This window comes from Amblyraja radiata, chromosome 9, assembly GCF_010909765.2.
Source record: "Amblyraja radiata isolate CabotCenter1 chromosome 9, sAmbRad1.1.pri, whole genome shotgun sequence".
Classification (NCBI taxonomy): Eukaryota; Metazoa; Chordata; class Chondrichthyes; order Rajiformes; family Rajidae; genus Amblyraja; species Amblyraja radiata.
Window position 1 is genome coordinate 45,985,559 of NC_045964.1, and position 23,085 is coordinate 46,008,643.

At 40.9% G+C, this 23,085-nt stretch overlaps 1 protein-coding gene across 2 annotated transcripts in view; it reads right to left on the reverse strand.

Moving 5' to 3' along the window:
• Positions 1-286: 286 nt before the first annotated feature.
• gpr137c (G protein-coupled receptor 137C) overlaps positions 287-23,085 on the reverse strand; it is a 32,763-nt gene continuing 9,964 nt past the window's right edge. Inside the window, exons 2-7 of one of the 2 annotated variants that reach the window (XM_033027283.1) lie at positions 20,033-20,082; positions 19,397-19,625; positions 15,839-15,988; positions 14,337-14,462; positions 11,422-11,546; positions 287-906 (exon numbers count right to left, since the gene is read on the reverse strand). In XM_033027283.1, coding sequence (XP_032883174.1) covers positions 900-906; positions 11,422-11,546; positions 14,337-14,462; positions 15,839-15,988; positions 19,397-19,625; positions 20,033-20,082 — 687 coding nt within the window. In that variant the 3' untranslated portion in view covers positions 287-899. Of the gene's footprint in view, positions 3,643-11,421; positions 11,547-14,336; positions 14,463-15,838; positions 15,989-19,396; positions 19,626-20,032; positions 20,083-23,085 lie in introns of both variants that reach the window. The other variant, XM_033027282.1, reaches the window with a different exon arrangement.

Sequence of the window (23,085 nt, forward strand, 5' to 3'; positions counted from 1 at the left end):
CTGAGGGACAAGGTTTAAAGGACATATGCAGGACAAGTTTATTAAAGAAAGTGACAGGTGCCTGGAATGCACTGCTGGGGGTGGTGGTGGAGACAGATTGCATTTAAGAGGTTTTTGAATAAGCATGTGGATATGTAGCAAATGGAGGTATATGGATCTCATGGAGGCAGGAGATTAGTTTTAACTTGGCTTCATGTTTGGCACAGACATCATGGGCCAGAGGGCCTGTCCCTGTGTTGTCGAAGACAAATTATCTTGAAGTTAGTAAAACTTAAGCAAACATCAGCATCTCTTTACGAATGCCATAAAACATTTATTTAAATATGGTAGTGTTTGTTACAATTTTTAAATAGTCAGTCCACTACATTCATTGGCCACAATAAAATAAAGCCTTGAATAGCTTTATAGTTAACAGAAGTGGTAATTTTATAGTCAGATTATTAACGGTACAACATCAAGAGTTCAACACTGACAAACTTTGTAGGTCTGACGATCACATTTAAAGCTTAATGACCAATTCAATTTCAAATGTTACGAACAGAAAAGTCACTGAAAATATGAAAGAAAATAAATTTACAAATATTTTCAACAAGGAAAAATAATGCATTGTTCTATATTGAAATGGTAACTTATGGTACATTCAAAAATAAAGATAAAAGCACAGTGCATTAGGTTCCATTTGGAGTGTTTTACCTTGCTACATGGTCTTAAATAGAATATATCCTTCAAGACAGAATGGCTCACATCATATAGTCAGAGCTTCAACTAAGCAGATCACTTACAAATCACAAATCAAGCCAAGTTGGGTAACATGAATTTGTCCAGATCCTGGTCCACGGAAGATCACTTCATGTGATAAGTATTTGATCCTCTGATGGATTGCCGGTTAGATAATTCACTCAAGGACTGGATGGGGAATACAATTAGAATGAGGTCTTGGTTCATTAAGAACACAACATGGAAAGACTGTACAAATTAGTAGGAGTAATGCAAAATGTTCAGGTCTAAACAAATTAACATTTTTGCACAAGATGTGAAATTTCATTCATAACAATTCCAATTTTAGCCTTAGCATTTGAATCCTCACATGGGATCAAAGTTTCCAAAGAAACCGTATTTTTACATCATCAATCTTGACTCATTTATGCAGCAGGTTTAAATTCTGCAGAGCTTTAAGATCGAGAAACATTATCTGCAAGATATAAATGGCAGCTGTACATCAGTAATAACATGCATTAAAAAAATTAATCACTGAATGGGTTAGATTTTTACTGAAGGGCATGATACAAATCTTTTAAAGCAGTCTTCCTTGACCAATCCTGTCATTTTCCCATGGGCATGTAGACAAAGCATTAATAACATCAATAACATGATAATCCTCAATTATAATTCCCTGCCTCTCTTTTCTCTTGAACACTCTCGCATCTCCCAAGAACAGATTTTGGTCACAAAACAACTAAAGAAGCATCTGAAGAAACAGAACATCTCATTGTGAACAGAGGTTCTTCAGGGGACCATCCGTTGTTAAGATGCTCCCATATGGTTTAAGCAAGCTATCTAAAAATCGGGATGACAATACTTAAAGCGATTCAGAAACTAGTACTTTCCCCACAACAAGAAGCCTCTTTATCACACATTCATATGCATTGATGAATGCATATACCCATCCATCCATGATTAAAATTCACACGGTACCATAGGGCACACATTTAAAATAGTGTCTAGACTACAGCACCGTAGGGCCAACACAGAAGCAAAAATGACAAAACTGAAGCTATTCCTGAACTTTTTGCCACAATTCCACTCTGCTGCCCTCCTCCAAACCACAAAAATATCATATAGCTCTCTTGAGGCACCACAAATTAAAAATGACAGCTAACCGGGTATAATCTGATTGAGACCAAACTGCCACAATCATATTTAATGTAAAAATCGGAACAAAAAACTGTTGGCCATTTTAAGTGACTTTACCTATAAAAGTCCAATCCTGAACAGATGCATACACAGCCACAACTGTTTGGCTAGGGAATGTTTGGCTCGCGAATGATTAATTCAGCTAACATTAGAAATTACAATCTCCAGCGGCAAAGCTTCATTTAAAACAGGTGAGATAGTGGTCAATAATTTTGACATTGCACAAGTGAGGATTTAAAAGGCCGTTCAATAGATATTTATTGTTACTGAAGTATTCTGTTAAAGACCCGTGACAGACATGTAGCTTCTAACAATGACAACATACAAAAAACAGCACATTCAAAACCTACCATTTTTAATAACCAATCATTTTACATTCTTTACTGAAATTTAAACCTGCACAATTTTAACTAACAAAACAAAAATGTGCAAACGTTTCGAATAAAGGTTGTACCTGATATGTTCATAGTCCTTTTTAAATTTGTGCCCTACAATAGTTGTGTAGTGTAGTTAAATATCTGGTTGTTTCTCAGAAAGGTCAAGTGGGTACAAAACATGCTGATGTACACATTACATGTTTGAAATCACATCACAGACAATCCAGAAAACCATTTCATCCTTGTTTGAAGAAACCAGCCCCCAAGAACAAAGAAACCCCAGATAACCAAATGAGTACATTGGTAATGAGATTTTACTTCACCAAAATAAACATGCAGCTCTACTATATCAAAATAGTTTCATAAGATAGTACTAACAACTTTAGGCTATGGGAATAGATGGTAATATTAATACATTGACATCTGTCAGGTATATTTGTCAAAGATAGCTATAGTCCACGACGTAAGATTTCAAATTGCTAAATAGTAAAATATTATAATCATACATTACATTCAACTTTTTAGTTAGTTACTCAAGCAAAACACATTAAATGCATACATTGGTAATAACAAAATACCTATCAATATTGTATTGTCGTGACCAGAAGGATACAAGACAAAATGAAAATGGCAAGAAGAATATCGTACATATATGCATTACAGCATTAGTGCATTTAAAACCGCCTCTTTTGGTTATCTTAAAATGGCAGGTTTGGAAATCAACTCTCGCTTTAAGCATTCATTAAAACACAAATTTGATAATGAGCAACTCAATTTGAAAATAATTGCCTCTGCCTGGCCCAGATTAATCACATAAAATGTTCTCTCAACAAAGAATATAGTATATTGATAATGGCATGATGATATCATTCCAAAATTCTGTTTAGATTACAAGTGCAGGTTAAAAAGTGCAATATGTAGTCCAACCTACTACAGTCAAAGCAAGCTGTAATGGTGCCGGACATTTTTGTTTAATGCTTCTGACAGTCACTGACGCAGTTCTGAAGTTTCAAAAGATGCCTTTTCTTTCTTTCTTTCAGTGCCTGATACTGAATGTTGTCAACAATTCTTTCACATTGAGATAAGAGGTCAGTCCTAATGCAAACTGACGTGTAAACATTTCCACAAAACTGCAATTGCAGATTACCACTAGTTCTGGGGTGTCGAGTAACAGTTTTGTGGCGTTGAATAATAGTTGTGGTGATGATTGTTTTGGATGTTGCCATATGCGAAGAGTAGTGGTGCTGTAGCTGTTGGAGGTCCGTTCAGCAAATGGGAAACTACATTGTAATTGCTATTCCTATGGATTGTTCCATACCAACCAGGACCTTGTGGTGTTGTGGACAGGATGCTTTAAAAACAAAACACAGGAAAGAAAAAGAAAAGGGATTTTTAGTCTAAGTAAATGAAAACAATTTTAGATGGTAACATTTTTGATCCCCTCTTCCCCCCCCCCCCCCCGAGTTAACCTGGCAGGCAGACTGGCAACTTGTTCCAAGCACCTCCTTGTTGTTGCAACAAGTACGTGTTTCTCCCAAAACATTTTTACTTGGGAGGTGATGGTGGGGGAAGGAGGAAGAAAGAGAAACTTCACTCTCTTCGATCCTGTGGAAAACCTCCAGCAACTTTGACCACCGGCAACCTCATAAGTTCATGCAGGGAATTCACAAGGTTAAACCATGTATCCCTGCTGTGTCTTGTGTTGGTCAAGAGGCGATGGGTGAAGACTGTGCATTAGACCACAATGTTATTTGGACATCAATGATGGAGAGCTCAAGTTTCAAACACCACTTCAGATTGGGCTCACAAAATAAATTAAGGGTCTTAACATCAATTGTATATTTTCTTCTTACATTCAACATCCAAAATGAAATACATCTTGCTCAGATTAAAATCCATTTGTCATTTCTGAAGCTGGCCTGCACCCTTAACTCCAGCAACCCTGGTGTTCTCTGCAAACTTACTAATTGACCAATTTACTAATTGAACTCAGAGCTTCCGTGGATTTTGAAGAAACAGCAACAAAGAGAAGCAGGAAAAAGCAGTGATTGGCTCTAGCCCGAGTGGGAGGAGAGTTAGAAGTGAGTCGGAGGGGGAAAACAGGGGCTATGAAATTGTTATGTTCTTGTGGCATCCTATCCAAGAGTTGACACTTTGGTTACGAAAACATTAGGCAGGTCTGATCAAGCAGGCAGTGAGCAGACTAATTGGTAGCTACCTACTCCCCCCTTGCCCAAGGCACTGAAGGAAATTGAATCTCCACTGATAGTCCTGCTGAAAGGAATCACTGTGTGGACTTTGTGAGGGCTGGTGGGGTGAAATATTTTCTAGTATAAAAATGAAATTTCCGTTCAGTTGGGTTTCTGTTAGTCGAGATAAATATACTTTGTCATAGCTTTAACAACATGGAAACAGGCCTAACAACCCATCTTGTCCGTACCAACCAAGTTAGCATGCAGGCTGGTCCAATTTGCCTGCATTGGCCTTTGCCTCTAAACTCTTCCTCTCCAAAAATCTGTTCAATTGTCTTTAATTGTATCCACTTCCATTGCTTCCTCTGGCAGCTAATTCCAGATAAGGACTGCCCTCTGAGTGAAAAGTTTGCCAGAGGTCCCTCTTAAATCTCTCCTCTCACACTACGCCTCTAGTTTTTTTAAATCTTTTACCCTGGGGGAAAAAAGATTGAACATTCACTTTGTCTATGTCTCTTTATGCCAGACTAGTTTGTATGGATACTCCCCATTCCTCCATCCATACAACCAGATTGTAAAGAGCCTGTCCCACTTGGGCGTCATTTGCATGTTATTTACGCTTCACGACGCACACGTGATGCACGCATGGCGGTGTAGGCAGCGGCGCGCGTTTGTGCGCGGCTCCCCAAGATTTTGGGATTCACAAAATCTTCTGCGTGACGTGCAAATGACGCCCAAGTGGGCCAGGCCCTTTAGAATGCAAATAACCTTCTCTTTGATGTTAATGTTCCTGGAGTCAGCAATTAATTTTCAACCTTGTCAAAAATGTTCCGCAGCACCTTTGACCCATCTTAGCATTCATTTACAAAACTCTCACAATTGAAGGATTACCGGTGAAGAATTGGACCATTCTTCAGATCACCATGTTAGAAGTTTATTTTAGATTCTTGCTTTGGCTCTAGGCAGTTTTGCTGGGGTTGACAAATGGGCAACCAAGTCCAGGTGGGCTTGAGGGAAGCTTGTGATGAGTTGTGTTGAGGTGTCACATTGGGGAAGCCTAGAGCTCAGCTGCCATTCCATCAGCCCAGCACCTTAATCAGCTGGCAGATAAGTTTCTTCCGTCACCGTGTTTTTGCAATAGGCATCAGGAAATCTCACCAATTTAATAGAGCACACGGTTATGTGAGCAACTGAATGCATCATCCGCACCAGAAAATCAATAGAATGAAATAGGATAAAGAAAGGTCAGCCAGCCACACTCATACAAAGGAGCGCATTGCCTCAAATTGCTGAGCATCTAACCAGTCTGAAGAAGGGTCTCGATTAGCTGTCCCTTTGAGCATCTTCCCTTCACGGCTCGGAATCCAATGATAGGAACATTGAATTCTCCAATTTCAAGTTTCAACCTCCATGCTGATGCACACACATTTCTCCCATCTCCCAGTCATTCTGCTCCCTTCCCCTCTTCTGTACACTCATCTCCCATCCTCAATCTCCTTTTATTCCCCTCTTTCTGTTTCCACCCATATCCCTCTTTGAGGTGTCCCTATTTGATGTTTCACTCCTCATCTTCTCTCCTATCAGACATCCCTTTGTCTCCTTTGCATTTCTAGCCTTTATTACTTGCTCCAACTACCTGCCAAATCAACTCAAATCCTTACCTCCATTCACCCATTGCCACCATGACTTTTTGCTACACCATGACTTTTCTTTTCTAGCTTTCTTTCCCCTAATGCATCAATCTGAAGGGTCCTGACCCAAAATGCCACATTTCCATTCCCTCCACAGGTGCTGCCTGACCAGAGTTCCTCCAGCATTGTGTTTTGCCAAGTATCTTCACCATGTTTAAATGGTTGAATCAGGGGCAGTATATTTGACAAATTCAATTGATAACTTTGATACCCATGAGTTGAGGTGGTGAAATACGTTAGTTGGATGAGGGTCAAATCATGATTTAAATTTCATTTTTAAAGTCAAAAATCTCTCAGAGGAAAATTGAAATGGAAGTTCTCATACAAGTCGTTAAACATGTTGAATCTGAGGAGTTTGTCAAAATTAAATACAGTAAAACTTGTGTCTTATCACAAAATTACCAGAGGGTGTAGAGAGGGAGTAGTCATTAATGGACTGTTGGAACATTGAGCAAACATTACGTTCCACTCCCACCCAATCTCCTACAATTCACTTTCCCAAATAATTTGTTTGAGCTATTTTGTTCATCGTGTAAGATCTTCAGAAAAGGGCATAATTTTAAGCAAAGAAAAATTGTCTCTTGTACACGTGTGGTGACGATTCAGGTTGTGGCACCAATTAGCCCATTCATTTTTCTTGCTTTTAATCTTTGGGAATATAATTAGAGTGTAGCATGATAGCTGAAAATGTGCATGTGCATGTACATAGGAAACAAACTGCAGCAAACAGCAGCTTTCTATTTACGTTCTGATTAGTCTGAAGAAGGGCCCTGACCCAAAACATCACCAATCCATGTCCCCCATGGATGCTGCCTGATCCTCTGAGTTTCTCCAGCATTGACCCCTCCAGAACCAGGGAGCACAGTTTAAGAATAAGGGGCAAGCCATTTAGAACGGAGACGAGGAAACACTTTTTCTCACAGAGAGTTGAGTCTGTGGAATTCTCTGCCTCGGAGGGCGGTGGAAGCAGGTTCTCTGGATACTTTCAAGAGAGAGCTAGATAGGGCTCTTAAAGACAGCGGAGTCAAGGGATATGGGGAGGAGGCAGGAACGGGGTACGCATTGGGAATGATCAGCCATGATCACATTGAATGGTGGTGCTGGCTTGAATTGTCTATTGTCGGTCTTATTTTGTATAAACCAGCATCAGTATTTCCTCGTATCACCTGGTTTTGTATCCACTGCATAGTGAAAGCAATTCAGCTCATTCAATAAATCCACTGGAAGATCACCAACTTGAAATAATTTAAATTTTGCATGTTAGTTTTGTAGCCAAGTATTTAACCTGGGATTTAATAGGTCTAGAGACACAAGAAACTGGAATCATGAGCAAAACACCAATTGCTGGAGCTCAGCAGGTCAGGCAGCATCAGTGGAGAGATTGCACAGACGATGTTTCGGATTGGGACCTTTCTTCAAGACTGGAGTATGGGGGGGGGGGCGGAGAGAGAAAAAAAAAACTTGTGGCAAGAGCCAGCAAATGGCAGGTATCCAGGTAAGGAGGGATTAATTGGCAAGTGACTTACATGGGGAGAGACAAGTAAATATTATAGTCAAATTTGTCCACGTTCATTACTTAAATGCTCTGAAAACACAAGGAATTGCGCGTGCTGGTATTATCAAAAAAGACAAAATGCTGCAGTTGGTCAGGTAGTTTCTCTGGAACATGGATAGGCAATGTTTTGGGTTAGGACCCTTCTTCAGACATTGTGATAAGGAAGGGGAAAGCTGGAAGAGAGGTGGGGTAGGACAAAGTCTAGTAACTGATAGTTGGATGCAGGTGAGAGGGGGTTGATTGGCAGATGGTTGGACAAGGGTCAGAGATAAAAAGACTAAAAGTGGGGGATAAAGAGATAAGGATAGAAAAGGTGTGAAATCTGGTTAGCTTGAAGGCATAGGGGGCACTTTTTTGAGTTTTAGAGATACTGCACGGAAACAGGCCCTTCGACCTACCGAGTCTGCACTGACCAGCGATCCCGCACATTAACACAATCCTACACACACTAGGGACAATTTACACTTATACCCAACCAATTAACCTACAAACCTGTACGTCTTTGGAGTGTGGGAGGAAACCAAAGATCTCGGAGAAAACCCCGCAGTCATGGGGAGAACGTACATACTCCATACAGACAGCACCTGTAGTCGGGATTGAACCCGGGTCTCTACCGCTGCGCCACCGTGCCGCTTTGATAAGGTGAACAACAGAAGCAAATTTCACTATACAGTGGATAACTGGAGATTCAGGGAGGTGGAATTAAAATATAGGTCACAGGTGAAAAATAAATTGGGAAATGGAAGATGTGCCTACAACATTATGGAAGGCAAAAGCAAGGATGAATTCACACAAGGGACTGTGGCCACCTGGGGAAGTCTGAGCATTTTGCTGTCAGCCTGTGATTCTCTACTACTGCCCACTTTTCTCGAGCCTCTCGCTGCGTTGGCTGCAAGTCATGACGAATCCTACTGCAAGAGATGGCTATCTCTGCCTTACTCATTCCAGTGTATCTCTTGTCACCATCTGAGATAAACAGATACCAGCAGTGTCAGGCTGAAGCAACCATTCGCCAGTTACATGCATCACAACCATTGTGGGAGGGAAATGACTTTTAGCACAAGGCAGCAACACCCTTCAGTTAAACTGCAGACAATAGGCAAGCCATTACCATTTGAAAAAAACGTCTGAATCTCTACTCTTCTGCCATCTTTGAATCAATACAACTAGCTCACAAATGTAACAAAATGACATTCCCCAGGCAGCGCATGATATTATAATGATTACCATGACATTATAACGATTGCCTATTATTATGGTTATTAATTTAATGTATTCCTGATCATTATATCTTTGTCACTGTAATATTATGTATTTATCATTCTAATAGTGTGGTAATGCACCTGTTAAGCTGCAGCAAGTAAGAATTTCATTGTTTCTTTGCCCCATACATATAATAATAATAATAATGGATGGGATTTATATAGCGCCTTTCTAATACTCAAGGCGCTTTACATCGCATTATTCATTCACTCCTCAGTCACACTCGGTGGTGGTAAGCTACTTCTGTAGCCACAGCTGCCCTGGGGCAGACTGATGGAAGCGTGGCTGCCAATCTGCGCCTACGGCCCCTCCAACCACCACCAATCACTCACACACATTAAACACTCCAAACTAGCTTCTTCCAGCAACCATCAGTCCCTTGAACACTGCACAACACTGACCACAGCAACCATGATATTATGTCTTTCAATGCTCTTTGTACTTCAGGGTTTGTGCTAGTATTACAGTTATTAATTTCATTTTTGATTATATCATTAATATGTTATTGTGTTAATGGGTCTGTTAAGCTGCAGCACGAACTTCATTGTTCCGTTGTCTTTACATATGACAATTAAACACTCCTGACTTAACTTGGCTCTTACTATGCAGTACCCAACTCCCTTTTGATATCTATTCCAGGCAATATTAGGAATATCAAGCGTTTTACTTTGCGACTCAACTTAATGCCACTGTAACGATAAACAATAGATCACATTTGAGGAATAAGGCAAAAAAAAAAAAAAACCATGACAAGAACCTGTTTGTCTTTTTCTTTCATTCACTTTTCTCAAAGTACAGCCCAACACAGACCAAGGCCACTTTCCTATCCATATCAATAGCCAAATTTACATTGATCCAAGCCAAACTCTTCAGGCACAAATGGTTCTTATTCAATTAACTTGATGCACAAGTGCTCTTTAATTACTGCACGTGCTCCTGGTTTTGTTAGTAGAAATAGGATAACTCTCAACTAGAACCCCAACATGGGGTGCCACTCCTGAAAGTGCATTGCTTTTTGGTTCCTTTGTAGGATTTCTCTTCTCAACATTAAATATGATTTTCCATAATTTAGAAAAGTTTTAATTGGCCTGAGCTTTATTAAAAATTGACCGTAGTCTCTGCAAGTGTGTCTTGTTAGCAATCTGGCCTTCAACATTTGACAAAACCTTGTGCAAAAAAACTATTACTGAGTCATTGCACTGTACAGCATGGAAACAGGCTTTATGGCCTACCTTGTCCATGCTGCGTAAGGTGGCATACCTTGTCACATTTGCCTGCATTTGCCTCCAAACCTTTCCTATCCATTTATATCTATCCAAATGTCTTTTAAAAGTCATTGTATTCACTTCTAAAGCTTCTACCGGCAACTCATTCCAGATACAGACTGTGCCTGAGGTTCCTCTTAAACCCTTCCCCTCTCATCCCAAGCCTATACCCTTTGGATTTAGAATCACACACCCTGGGAAAAAGACTGCGAGTGTTCCGTTTCTCAGTGCCCCTCATGATCTTGTACACCTCAATAAGGTCATGCCTCAGTGCTCCAAATTAAAAAGTCACAGCCTATCCAAACTCCAACTCAAATTCGCAAGCCTTGGCAACAGTCTAGCAAATGTCTTCTACACCCTTTCCAATGTAATGACATCCTTCCTGTAACTCATTGGGTATTTGTATGAAGATGCTGCTTTAAGGATAATACATTAAACTTAAGGTCAGTATTTAATTACGAGCCAGTAACAGGAAGCAAGAAGCAGCTTTAATGTTAAACCTAATCAGTCACAAGAATTTTAATCGAACATTGTAGATACTGCCGTGACATTCAGAGGATAGGATTTAATTAGGTCCGAAGAAGGGTTTCGACCCGAAACGTCACCTATTCCTTCTCTCTATAGATGTTGCCTCACACGTTGAGTTACTCTAGCATTTTATGTCTACATTTAATTATACTACTACTCATGTCTGAAGCAAATTTGGCAATTGATTAAAAAAGTTCACTGCAAATTTTGATCAAACAATCCTTAAAGAATAACCTGTTCAAACCAGCTTACGGTTTTGTTCTTGTCAATGTCTTCTGATGAAAGGGATATGGTTTTTGCATATCGCCGCAAGCTGGTTCTATCAATCTGTAGCTTGACTTATTCACCACTTGGCAGAACCAAGCAAATCCGCAAACCTGGAGTGAGGATACTATAGAAAAGCAATGGCAATCTCTGGCCATATGAACCCCAATCAAAGTGATAAAGTGTTTCCATATTAAGTTTCCTTAAGATTGATTATTTCAATAAAGTAATAGATTGTCGCAATAACATGCTTTCAAGCTATCGCAGTCACTAGTCTCTCATCAGCAATGCTCCTCAAAAGGTTACAATGACCACACTGTCAGATCAAATGATACAAGATTTGGAGATTTCAATCTCCTAAATCTCACCCACCTTCCTCGATCTCCTCTGGAGCCACCACTCCTACTTAAATCATCGTCACTGTCATACCGCCTGGGATTATCGAAAAAATATGCTCTGGAACTGAAACTGTGACTGTTGATCATTCCACCTGAACCCTATAAAAGATAGGCACGCAACAGGTTCAAGAGAATAGACTGAACACAAGTCAATTCCATACAGGATCTGCACAAACATACCAAATGCTAAAAGTGCAGGCTGTACAATGTATGCTTATACTGTAGTTAGCATCAGATTAAATTTAGTTTCATAGAGTCATACGGCGTGGAAACAGGCCCTTCGGCCCAACTTGCCCGCACCATCCAACATGCCCATCTACCCTAGCCCACCTGCAAGAATCTGGCCCATATCCCTCTAAACCCATCCTATCCATGTACTTGTCTAAATGTTTCTTTAACATTGCAATAGTACCTGCCTCAATTACCTCCTCTGCCAGAGCGTTCCATACACCCACCACCCTTTCTATAGAAAATTTACCCCTCTGCTTCCTATTAAATCTATTCCCCCCCCCCTCACCATAAAGCTATGTCCTTTGGTTCCCGATTCCCCCTACTATGGGCAAAGGACTGTGTGTCTACCCGATCTATTCCTCTCATGATTTTGTACACCACTATAAGATTACCCCTCAGCCTCCTGGGCGCCAAGGAATATCCTAGCCTGCTCAACCTGCCCCTATAGCTCCCAACTTTTATACTCAATACTCCGACTGATGAAGGCCAATGTGCCAAAAGTCATTTTGACCATCCAATCTACCTGTGGTACCACTTTAAATGAACTATGTACCTGCACTCCTAGACCTCTGCTCTACAACACTCCCCAGAGCCCTACCATACACTGCCCATGTTAGTCTTCCCAAAATGAATATTTTGAACTACATTTGTTCTCGTATAGAAGTGAGCCCCCCCCCCCCCTGCCAATTAAAACAAACCAAACTTTAATAGCATGCAGTTTCAATTATTACTTTGTAAAACTACTATCTTCTTCCCTACAGCACTCCCTTCTCTCTCTCATGTGCAATTACCTCATTTGTGGATGGTGTACCATCGGCCAGAGGGCAGTGGACCACACTATCATAATCAAAATGGGAAAGTGATCTAAACATGACCTTACTGAGTTACATCAGAACAAGGAATAGTACAGTAACCTACTGCTCAGGTTTTAACATAATCTAATAGAGCACGATCAAATGAAAAGAAACACAAATCGCAGTGAAAACTCTGCATTATTAATTTATTGTATTGTTGATAAATATATATATCAGTGTGTTATTTGTGTTAATGGGCCTGGGAAGTTGCAGCAAGTTAGGATTTCATTGTACCGTTGCTGGTATGTATGACAATTAAGCACTCTTGACAAACAAAAGGAGGCACAGTAGCACAGCTGCTCAAGCTGCAGCCTCAAAGCACCAGAGACCCAAGTTTGATCCGGACCATGTGTGCTGTCTGCGTACTCGCCCAGTGACGGTGAGGCTCTCATCTGGGCATTCCGGTTGCCTCCCATATCCTAAAGACTAAAGACGTGCAGATATTTGTAAGTCAATAGGCATCTGTAAAATTGTCCCGAGTGTGTAGGGAGAGGATGCAATGGTGGGATAACATAGTACTACTGTGCATGGGCGATCGATGGTCAGTGTGGATTCAGTGGGCTGAAGGCCCTGTTTCCACATTGTATCTCTGAATTAAATTAAACTTAAAACAACCAAAACAACAAAAAAGGAAAGGAATGAGATACGGAGATGAGCATTAATTAAACTTGATAAGGGATTTCAAAGCTGAGAGCAGAAATCTGGAATGGAGATGGTAAAGGAGAATTCAAGCTCACTGATGGGTTATGGAGACAAAAGTACAATGGATAACATGCAAATGGTGGATTTGTTAAATTAACAGTTTGTATCTTTTTGTTTTACGGTAGAACAAAATACTGGCTGGGTAAAGGAAACAAGAAAGAGCCAAAGCTATTGACAGGGGTGGGGGAGATAGCAAGAACAGAGTAAATGTAATCAGTGGCAAAAACATTGACAAAGGCAAAGCCAAATACTTCGTCATCAGTACCTGTGTCCATTCAAGATAAGACTATCAGAATTTTAACTTTCCTTAGTTTTCTGCAATTAGGGATTGCATCATTGGACTGGGATATTTCACACGAGGGTAAAGCCAGATAATGACATGACTATCAATTGGTATCAATCAACTGTACAGAAACTACTGGGATTGCTCAGTAGTGTGGCAGAGTAGACAGGACAAATGAACATAAATCAGTGTGGATTAGTAATGGGCTCACCCTGCAAATCAATTAGCTGGACTGAATATCACTGGATCACTGGAAGATAGGGGAGTATTTGTGGATGTTGTTTACACAGATTTCCACAAGGCATTTGCCACTGCCCCACACAAGATTTTATTAAGAGCAAGCACAGAGCATTAGATACTATGATCAAAATCCCCCTTGAGGCAAGAAGGGGAATGGGGTGGGAGGTTCCCTGAATTGCAGAATGAAAAGTTCCTTAGAAATCTGCACTAGGAATTTATTTTTTTTGGAATGTGCCACCCAGTAATCAATGTCCTTCCTTTGTGCAAGTTAGATAATGCAGTAAACTGTGTGGATGGAATCACTTAAAAGTCAGAGTTAGAGAATCAGAGCTGTATAGCATGGAAACAGGCCCTTCAGCCCACCCAACTGTATGCGAAGCAGCCCTGACCTGATTGAATAACAGAAAGCTCTTGAGGAGCGAACTCAACTCCCTTTTCTATCTAGATCTGTTCTTAATAATCCACGAAGGGAAAACACCAATGTTAGCTTTACACATGAAAATAATAGTGCCCGAGGCAGTCGCAGGTCAATGGAAAAACATTCTCACAAGAGGATCAGTCAAAACAAGAAATTCATACCAGATTTTGATTTGGTCTCTGCACTCTGAAAAAAAACACCACCAAACTTGTCGGTAAGAGCTCCCAAAGGAAAAGAATGATTCCAAATGCCACATATGCTTGGTCACTGACTTTTTCAACATCCGCCTGTGAAGTAGACATTAATGCAGTTTAGTACAATTGGAAATGATTCACTTGCAAAGTCCATGAGCAAATCCTAAAAAGACAATTAAAACAAAATCAATGGACATTTTAATTCTCACTAGTTCTGCAAAAGGGTAAAGCAACATATAATTCCATTCCAGGATTGAAGAGTTGTAAATTGTGAAGCTAGAGGAAGGAATGTAGGTGGAAGGAGATGTAGGGGAACTAGGTGCAAGGCCAGTTGGGGCACAGGGGGAAAGGGGTGGGAGAGGGGTTGTAGGTAGCTAAATTCACTGTTCATACAATTTGGTTGCACACCATCTGAGCAGAAAACGAGCTGCTGCTCCTCCAGTTCATGTCATTGGTTTGCAAGGGCCTCACTACAATTTTAGGCAACTACCACAAGTCCTAGTCCCCCTTCTTCCCCCCCGCCCCCCCCTCCATCCTTCCATCCACATGCATTCCTCTGGCTTCACAACTCAACATTTATTTTGTCTTACACCTTCCGTCTTTTCATCTGGCCTTTGTCCAACCATCTGCCTGTCAAAAAAACTCCCTCACCTGTGTCCACCTGTCCTGCCCTTCCTCTTTTGATGCAGCTCTATAGGACTTTGGTTCGGCTACATTTGGAGTATTACATGTAGTTCTGGTCTCTCGATTACAGAAAAAATGTGGACGCTTTGGAGAGGGTGTAAAGGAAGTTTACCAGAATGCTGCCTGGATTAGAGAGATTTAACTATAGGGAGAGGTTGGATAGACATTATTTTCTCTGAAACAGAGGGCAAGGTGTGGCTTGATAGTACATAAAATTATGAGAGGCATTTATTGGATGGACAGTCAGAACCTCTTCCTTCCCTAACCCCCCCCCCCCCCCCCCCCCCCCCACCCCGGGTTGAAATGTCCAACACTAGAGGGCATAGCTTTAATGTGAGAGGGGGAAAATGTAATGGATATCTATGGGACAAGTGTAAAAAAAAATATATACTATATAGAGAGGGATGGGAGCCTGGAATGCATTGGCAGGGATGGTGGTGATGGCAGATACAATAGTGGCATTTAAGAGGCTTTCAGATTGGCACATGAAGATCGGCAAATAGAGGGATATGGATCATATGCGGGCAAATGAGATCAGTTCAGCTCAGCATCATGTTCTGCACGCAATTGTGGGCTGAAGGGCCCATTCCTGTGGTGTACTGTCCCATTTCCTATGTAATCAGTCTGAAGAAAGGGCCCTGACTCAAAGCATCACCTATCCATGTTCTCCAGAATGCCTGATCGGCTGAGTTACTTCAACAATTTGTGTCTTTTAATAAATAAGCATACAGCTATACCTCGTTCAAGTTTTCATTTTAAGCAAAACATTACTTCAAGATGTTTACCTGATCAGAGACATTGTACCAGCCATAGTTGAATGAACTGGGTCTATTCTCCGGGGCCATGAAAACTACAACCAAGTTATAGGAAGCTCTGGAGATGTAAAGCAGGATCACAGCAGCACCCACAATCATGGCCTGACAAACCGATGTTCCCTGAAGGAGATAAATAGATTTATTAATCGGGAATTAAGAGATATTTCCCAAAAGTTCAACCGCTACAGATTTTAGGTCATTGAAGGGCTAGAAAGAGATTGGGACTCTGATAAAAACAAAATGTTGAACTACTCAGCTGGTCAGGCAGCAACTGTAGAGCGAGAGGAAGTTAATGAGAGGGGCAACACATTAGTGCAGATGGTAGAGCTGCTGCCTCAGTGTCAGAGACCCAGTTCACCAGGTGGCGCCACCACCTTTCTGTCTGACTGTCCTTTCTTTTTGTTATTTTTAGTATGTGTTAAAAAGTAGGATTTAGTGTTCCTTGGTTTGTATTATGTGGGGGAAACTTTTTTCCCCCAATCTGTTACCTCGACGGAGATGTGATTTTTTTCCGTATCGTATCTCCGTCCGCACTGCGGCCTAACATTGTGGAGTTGGCGGCCTTTCCTGGAGACTGACTGGTGCTCCAAGCCGTGGGAGTCGGCGGGACTTTAACATCACGGAGCTTGCGATCCCTTTGCCGGGGATCAAAGCTCCAACCGTGGGGCCTGCGAACTTTAACATCGTGAAGCCTGCAGTCTCTGGTAAGAAGAGGCCAACTTGGGAGCTCCATGCCGCGGGGAGAGTTTCAACCGCCCTGACACGGGAGTTTCGATCACCTCGACGGGGACTTCCATCATCGACTGCGGGGGGTTTGATCGTCCCGACTGCAGATGGCTTGACTGCCCCGACGCGGGAGAACAAAGAGGAAGAAGATTGAATTGTTTTGCCTTTCATCACAGTGAGGAATGTGGAATCCTCTGTGGTGGACGGTTATGTTAACTTTTATGTGGTTGGGTGTCTTGTTGCTTTTCACTTAGTATGGCTGTATGGTAACTCAAATTTGGACTCAAATCTTAATTGGTACATGTGACAATAAACTGACCTTTAAACCTTGAATCCTGACCTCAGTATGGAGTTTGTATGTTCTCCCTGTGACTACGTGGGTTTCCTCCGGGTGTTCTGGTTTCTTCCTACATCCCAAAAGAGGTGCAGTTTGTACGTTAATTGTCCAAATTGTCCCTAGTGTGTAGGGAGTGGCTGGGAAAATGGGATAACTAGAACTTGATGATCAGTGTGGACTTGGTGGGCTGAAGGACCTATCTCCATGCTGTCTGTAAACCAAACTAAGCATTTTAGATCAATGATTTTGCACTAGAACTAGAAAACAGGAGAGAAGATTGGATTGCTGACCTTCCATCAGTAACTGGGCAGCTTTGATAACGTGGGAAAACATGGTTATTCTAAAACTATTGAATCTCGCGAGCAGGATGAGATGACCTTATATTAGAAATGCAAGAGGCCAAGGAAAGAAGGGCCAGGGGCGATTAGGATGGAGAAGTATTATTACTGTAGATAGACACAAAAAACTGGAGTAACTCAGCGGGACAACAGGCAGCATCTCTGGAAGGAAGGGGTGACGTTTCGGGTCGAGAACCTAAATGCCCATCACGTTTATACTTTGATGTCTGTCAATTCACTGGGACTTCCCATGTAATGTGCTAGATTTAATATATGAATGTAGTCACCACTTACAACAGTGGAACCAAACGCAGATGTACCACTGCTTTTCATAGCATCTTTGTTCAAGCTGCAACACCAACTCGTGAACTTCAATTGACCTGTCACTTTAATCCCTCAACCCACTCTGACCTCGGGTCTTTGGCCTCCTACGCAGTTCCAGTCAAGCCAATGCAAGCTCAAGGAACATTATCATCTTCAGCATGCTACAGCTGTCAGGAATCAACACTGTATCAAATAATTTAATGTACCTATTCATTCTGGTCCATATCACCACTGGCCAGGTCTACTGCATGGTCATCAACATTATTTCAGTTCTCACTCCACAGATGCTGCTGGGCCTGCTGGATATTTTGCGTATTTTCATTTTCTTAAACTTTTTTCAGATACACAGCAAATAGAGTTCTGTAGCTCAGTCGCAGCTTTAAATCATTTATGCAATCTTCGTTTATTTTATATGCCCACCACCTGTAGACAATTTATTTGCAACTAACAAGCCTGTCCCATCTCTCGGAGGTACACAAAAATGCTGGAGAAACTCAGCGGGTGCAGCAGCATCTATGGAGCGAAGGAAATAAGCAATGTTTCGGGCCAAAACCCTTCTTCAAACTCCTCTCATCTGCTGTATGAGCTACAGCATTTGTAAGATGGTCTCCCTTGGTATTCATCCCACTGCTGACATTCCATTAGTTCTCTCCACCACCACCATCTGCAACGTAAAACAGGCTCCTTTACCAATATTACCCAGTTCAGTATGAAGGACAATGATCTGAATGTTCATTCTCTTTCCACAGATGCTGCCAGCCTGTTGGTTATTGCCAACGTTTACGGTGTCCTTATTGCAACTTTCGGGTATTGATTAATAGTCTAGCAATCAGAGTACAATTCTTGGGAATTAAACAGTGGAATTTGATACTGAACATTATCGTACATTTTCTTTAAATAACCAAGAAAACTTAAAATCTTTATTAACCAGGATACCAAATAATATTGTTTACTCAGTGGGTCAGGCAGCATGACTCTGATGAAGGGTCCCGAGCTGAAAAACACCTGTCCATTCCTTCCTCAGATGTTTTGCCCAATACCTTTTACTTATTGCCCGAACCAAGAATCTTTCAATGTGATAGTCAGAATTATTTGCAGGAATACCACCGACAATTCAGATATTGAAGCAGTATTCTGTTGAATCAGCTGGAATAAAGTAAATTGGGTTAAAAAATGTCCTGACCCAAAAAGCCACCTATCCATGTTCTACGGAGATGCTGCCTGACCCACTATTATTCCAGCACTTTATGGCTTTAAAAAAAAAAAATACATTTGCAGTCCCTTGTGTCTTCAAAATGTGTGCTGCTATATCAACCCCAAGAGTAATCTGATCACCGCTAAAATGGTACATTTCAAATCAACGCTGGAAAGGTGCAATGTAGACACACTGTGCTTTGCTCAAGATTCCAGCTTCTGCAAAGTGCCAGAGGAACTCAATGGATCAGGCAGCATCCATGGAGTGAATGGAAAGATTACATTTCGGGTCAGGTCCGTTTCTCAGACCGATTCAGTCTGACTCCATCAGTCTGAAGAAGGGTCCCGACCCAAAACATCATCTGTTCATTCCCTCCATGGAATGAATGCTGGCCTACCCGCTGAGTTTCCCCAGCGCTTTGTGCTTTGCTAAAGAGCTACAAGAGGAAAAACATGTAAAGCAATCTGAATGAACATCTGAACAGTTTCTTATTTTTTTTTAAATTTAAGCAATTAAAGTTTAAACTAGGACGCAAACAATTAGATGCTGATTTTAAGTAAAATGTTTAAGTGCATTTCAGTTTGAAGAGGAAATAATATAACTTTTACCTTTGATTCAAGGTAAACGTTTGCAGATGACATTTTTGCAATCTTGAAGATGCACACTGCTAACGAAATGGCACAAAGCACAAAAAGGCTGTCATTGATAAGCACTCGAGCAAACACAGTCCATTTCAGCTGGTTTTCTGGCACATTTCCTTGGACGATCACGGCACACGTGAAGTTCACCACCAGAAATAGAACACTAACGAACAAGAACCCGAGTCTTAATGGAATCCTGGAATCATTAAGAAATATTAGTTAGAGAATGCTCATTGTACTCACATCAATAGTTTGAGTTAGTTTTAGTAAATATAATTTGCATTAGGGACATGTTGCTATGTGCAGATTCGATTTCATTAATCAAATTTAGAAAACAAGGTCACAAGGGTGTGTCGTGAATAAAGCTTTCTTTTAATAACCATCCAGTTGGAAATCTTTATTGAGAATAGAGTATAGACTGCCCTGTTATGTTACAAAATAAAAACCTGCCAAGCATCCCTTTAGGTTATACTCAGCTACTTGCAACTATATGTTTGAGTATTTAAGCCATTCATGAAGTGTCACAAAGATATCAACTTGCATAGAAAAATAAATGCTCCTTCCAAATGTTCTCAAACCTTACTGCAACTATTTGTTACTTACTTGTATTTATTAAGTTCAGGAGAATATTTGGCTTTTGCTTTGAAAATAACCTGCAACACAAAAAAAAGCACTTGATGATAATGGAAGAAACACAAACAGGAGGTGCATTAAATAGCATAGAAACAAATAATCATTCACATAAAAGCAGATGATGCTCCAGATCATCTACTAAGGCTATTCATTGGGAGGGTGACTTTAAAAGAGATTTGGAAGGCTGGCCAAAACCTTGGGGTGCAGATGGACATGCTTTGAATTGAATCAGCATGAAAATAGGCCCTTTGACACACTGAGTCCACACCGATCATTGATCACCATTTACACAAGTTCTATGTTATCCCATTTTCTCATCCACTCCCTACACATTAGGGGCAGGGGCAGTTTCACTGAGGCCAATTAACCTACAAACCCCATGTCTTTAGGATATAGGAGGAAACCAGATCACTTGACAGAAGCCCATGCGGTCTAAGGGAGAACATGCACACTCCACACAGACAGCACCCAAGGTTTGGATCAAACCTGGGTCTCCAGCACTGGGGCAGCAGCTCTACCAGCTACTGTGCCGCCCAATGGCTTTTTGGAGAGGGTGGCAAAAATAAGGTCACAGTGAAGTTTACTTCAATGTTGAGAACTGGGAAAGAAGATGTGCGTTGGGGGAGCAGACCAAATGGGTCTGCACTTAGTCTAGTGTATACTAAAACTCTGATCTTGTACACATGTATGTGTGTGTGTGTATATGTGGCTGTCTTTACATCTTCGCAAAAACACTAGGTGGTAATGATTACATTTTTACATATTCCGATTAACATTTTTCCCCTCAAGGCCGAGACCACTTCACTGAACATTTTATGCTTTATTTTTCGACTTATTACTGATTAAAGTTAAAAAAAATCAAAAGACTGAATTTAAAATGACCAGCTTCAACTGATGATGTCACAATGGCTCGACTAGCAGGGATCAGCTTCACTGAAGATTTCATCCAATTTTACCGTTATTCACAATTAAAACTTTAAACATGCCATCTTTCTCAAGATATTTACTGTTAAAATCATTCCTGTCAGCTTCCAACACTCTGATACAATGTTGCGACACAGGAACACTCTGAACTTTTCACCTCACAGGAGGGGGAGGGCAAATTGCTATTGCAACAGTGCAATTGGATTTTTATTTAAAGCCCACTGCTGAGGGAGGCAGGGGAGTGCTGGAATCTTATGTTCGGGAACGGCTTGATTTGGAGGACCACGCCTCCCATGGGGGCTACGGGTAAAAAAACGGCGTGTTGGGAGAGCAGACCCAATGGGTCTGCACCTGGTCTGGTATATTACTAAAACTCATCTTGTTTGTTTGTCCGTATATATGCGTGTGTGTGTGTAAGTTCCGGAAACACTGCCAAAACGGTACACGATAGCACTACAATTTTGGCCCACCTTACACGCCATTGTCCTGCAATGTGCAGTACCAAGTTTTGTTCAGATTGATGTTATATTTTACAAGTTATTGACATTTTAAACTTAACAGAAAACACTTTTCAAACCACTTTTGCACATGCCCTGCCTGTCAGCTGCATTCGACATCACAATGGCATCACAATGGGACCCCAAGTTTCGTTATTTTTCTTTTTAAATAGCCATGGTTTTTTTCGGCGTGTCTGGCCTCATAACGGGGACCTACCCGCTCCACGGGTATTTAAAACTTAAAATAACTTAAAACAGCGCCCCCATCCGTGCATGCGCAGTTGGGGGAGAGTTCCCCTGCGCCTCACAATGGTGATCTCTGGCGTCACAACGGGAACTCCTCAGCCACGCCTGCGCAATTGGGCCCTTTCCAGATTTTGAGATCGCCATTCTTTTTTCCCTTTCGCCTGTACTTGCCTGTTTTCACAATGGGGACACAACGGCTTCACGGGTAAGTTTCCTTCTATTTTACAAACGCCTCCACAAGTCCTCATTTTAATTTATTAACTTTAACTTAATTTCAGCCGACAACGGCACAACTTTGAACGTGGCAGCCGCGCATGCGCAGCATGGTGGAATATTGCGTTAGGGGAGCGGGCCCAATGGGTCCGCACTTGGTCTAGTAAATATATAATAATCAATGTTACAATAATTTAATTAGTTAATTAAATAAGCATGGATCGACATTGATGTTAAATAGCACATGATAGTTTAAAAGCTCCAAATTCTGCGAATAACTAATTCAGACAAATGAGCAACATCAAGAGATAAAATCTTTGTGATTCTGAGTAGTCAGCTTCTGAATTGAAGAAATTAACAGTGTACAACAATTCCTGCAGGTATAAGAATCCAATGTTTCTATTGGTGACAATGATTTATTCAGGCATCAACAAATACCAAAAAAACCCTCATAAGTGATGAACAAACAACAGATCACCCTTCATGCCCCCTTTACTGTCTTCTCCATAATCACCAAATAACATTCCAAAAACAAATATTTTAAAAATTTCCACCTCCAGTTTAAATTCCATTTGGAATATTTTGGAGGACCAAGAAAACAAAACACATTTACAGGATTGAGGACAATCCAATCCAAGTGAACTCAAAGAATCAAAACTATAAACATAATTTATGAATTAATATTTAAAGCTAAAACCACTCAATGGCACAAATTGCTTCCTTAATCAGCTCATCATCAATTCGCAACATGTATTTAAAACATTAATTGATATGGTTCATTATGGTCGTGTACCAAGATACAGTGAAATGTTTTGTTTACATACTATCCAGTCAAATCAAATCAAATCATAAAACAGGCCAAAAAACATGCTAGAGTAACTTAGCCAGTCAGGCAGCATCTCTGGACAACATGGATAGGCGATGTTTTGGATTGAGACGTTTCTAATAATACATGAGTGTAATCAATCTATACACAAGTACACCAGATAGGAAAAAGAGGAAAAAGAGAAAAATACCATAGTGCAGAATATAGTGTTGCAGTTTATAGTTACAAAGAAAAAGTCCAAGTCCACAATGATAACAGGAAGAAGCTTTCCTCCACCTGGTGGTATGTGCTTACAAGCGTTTGTATCTTTTGCCCAG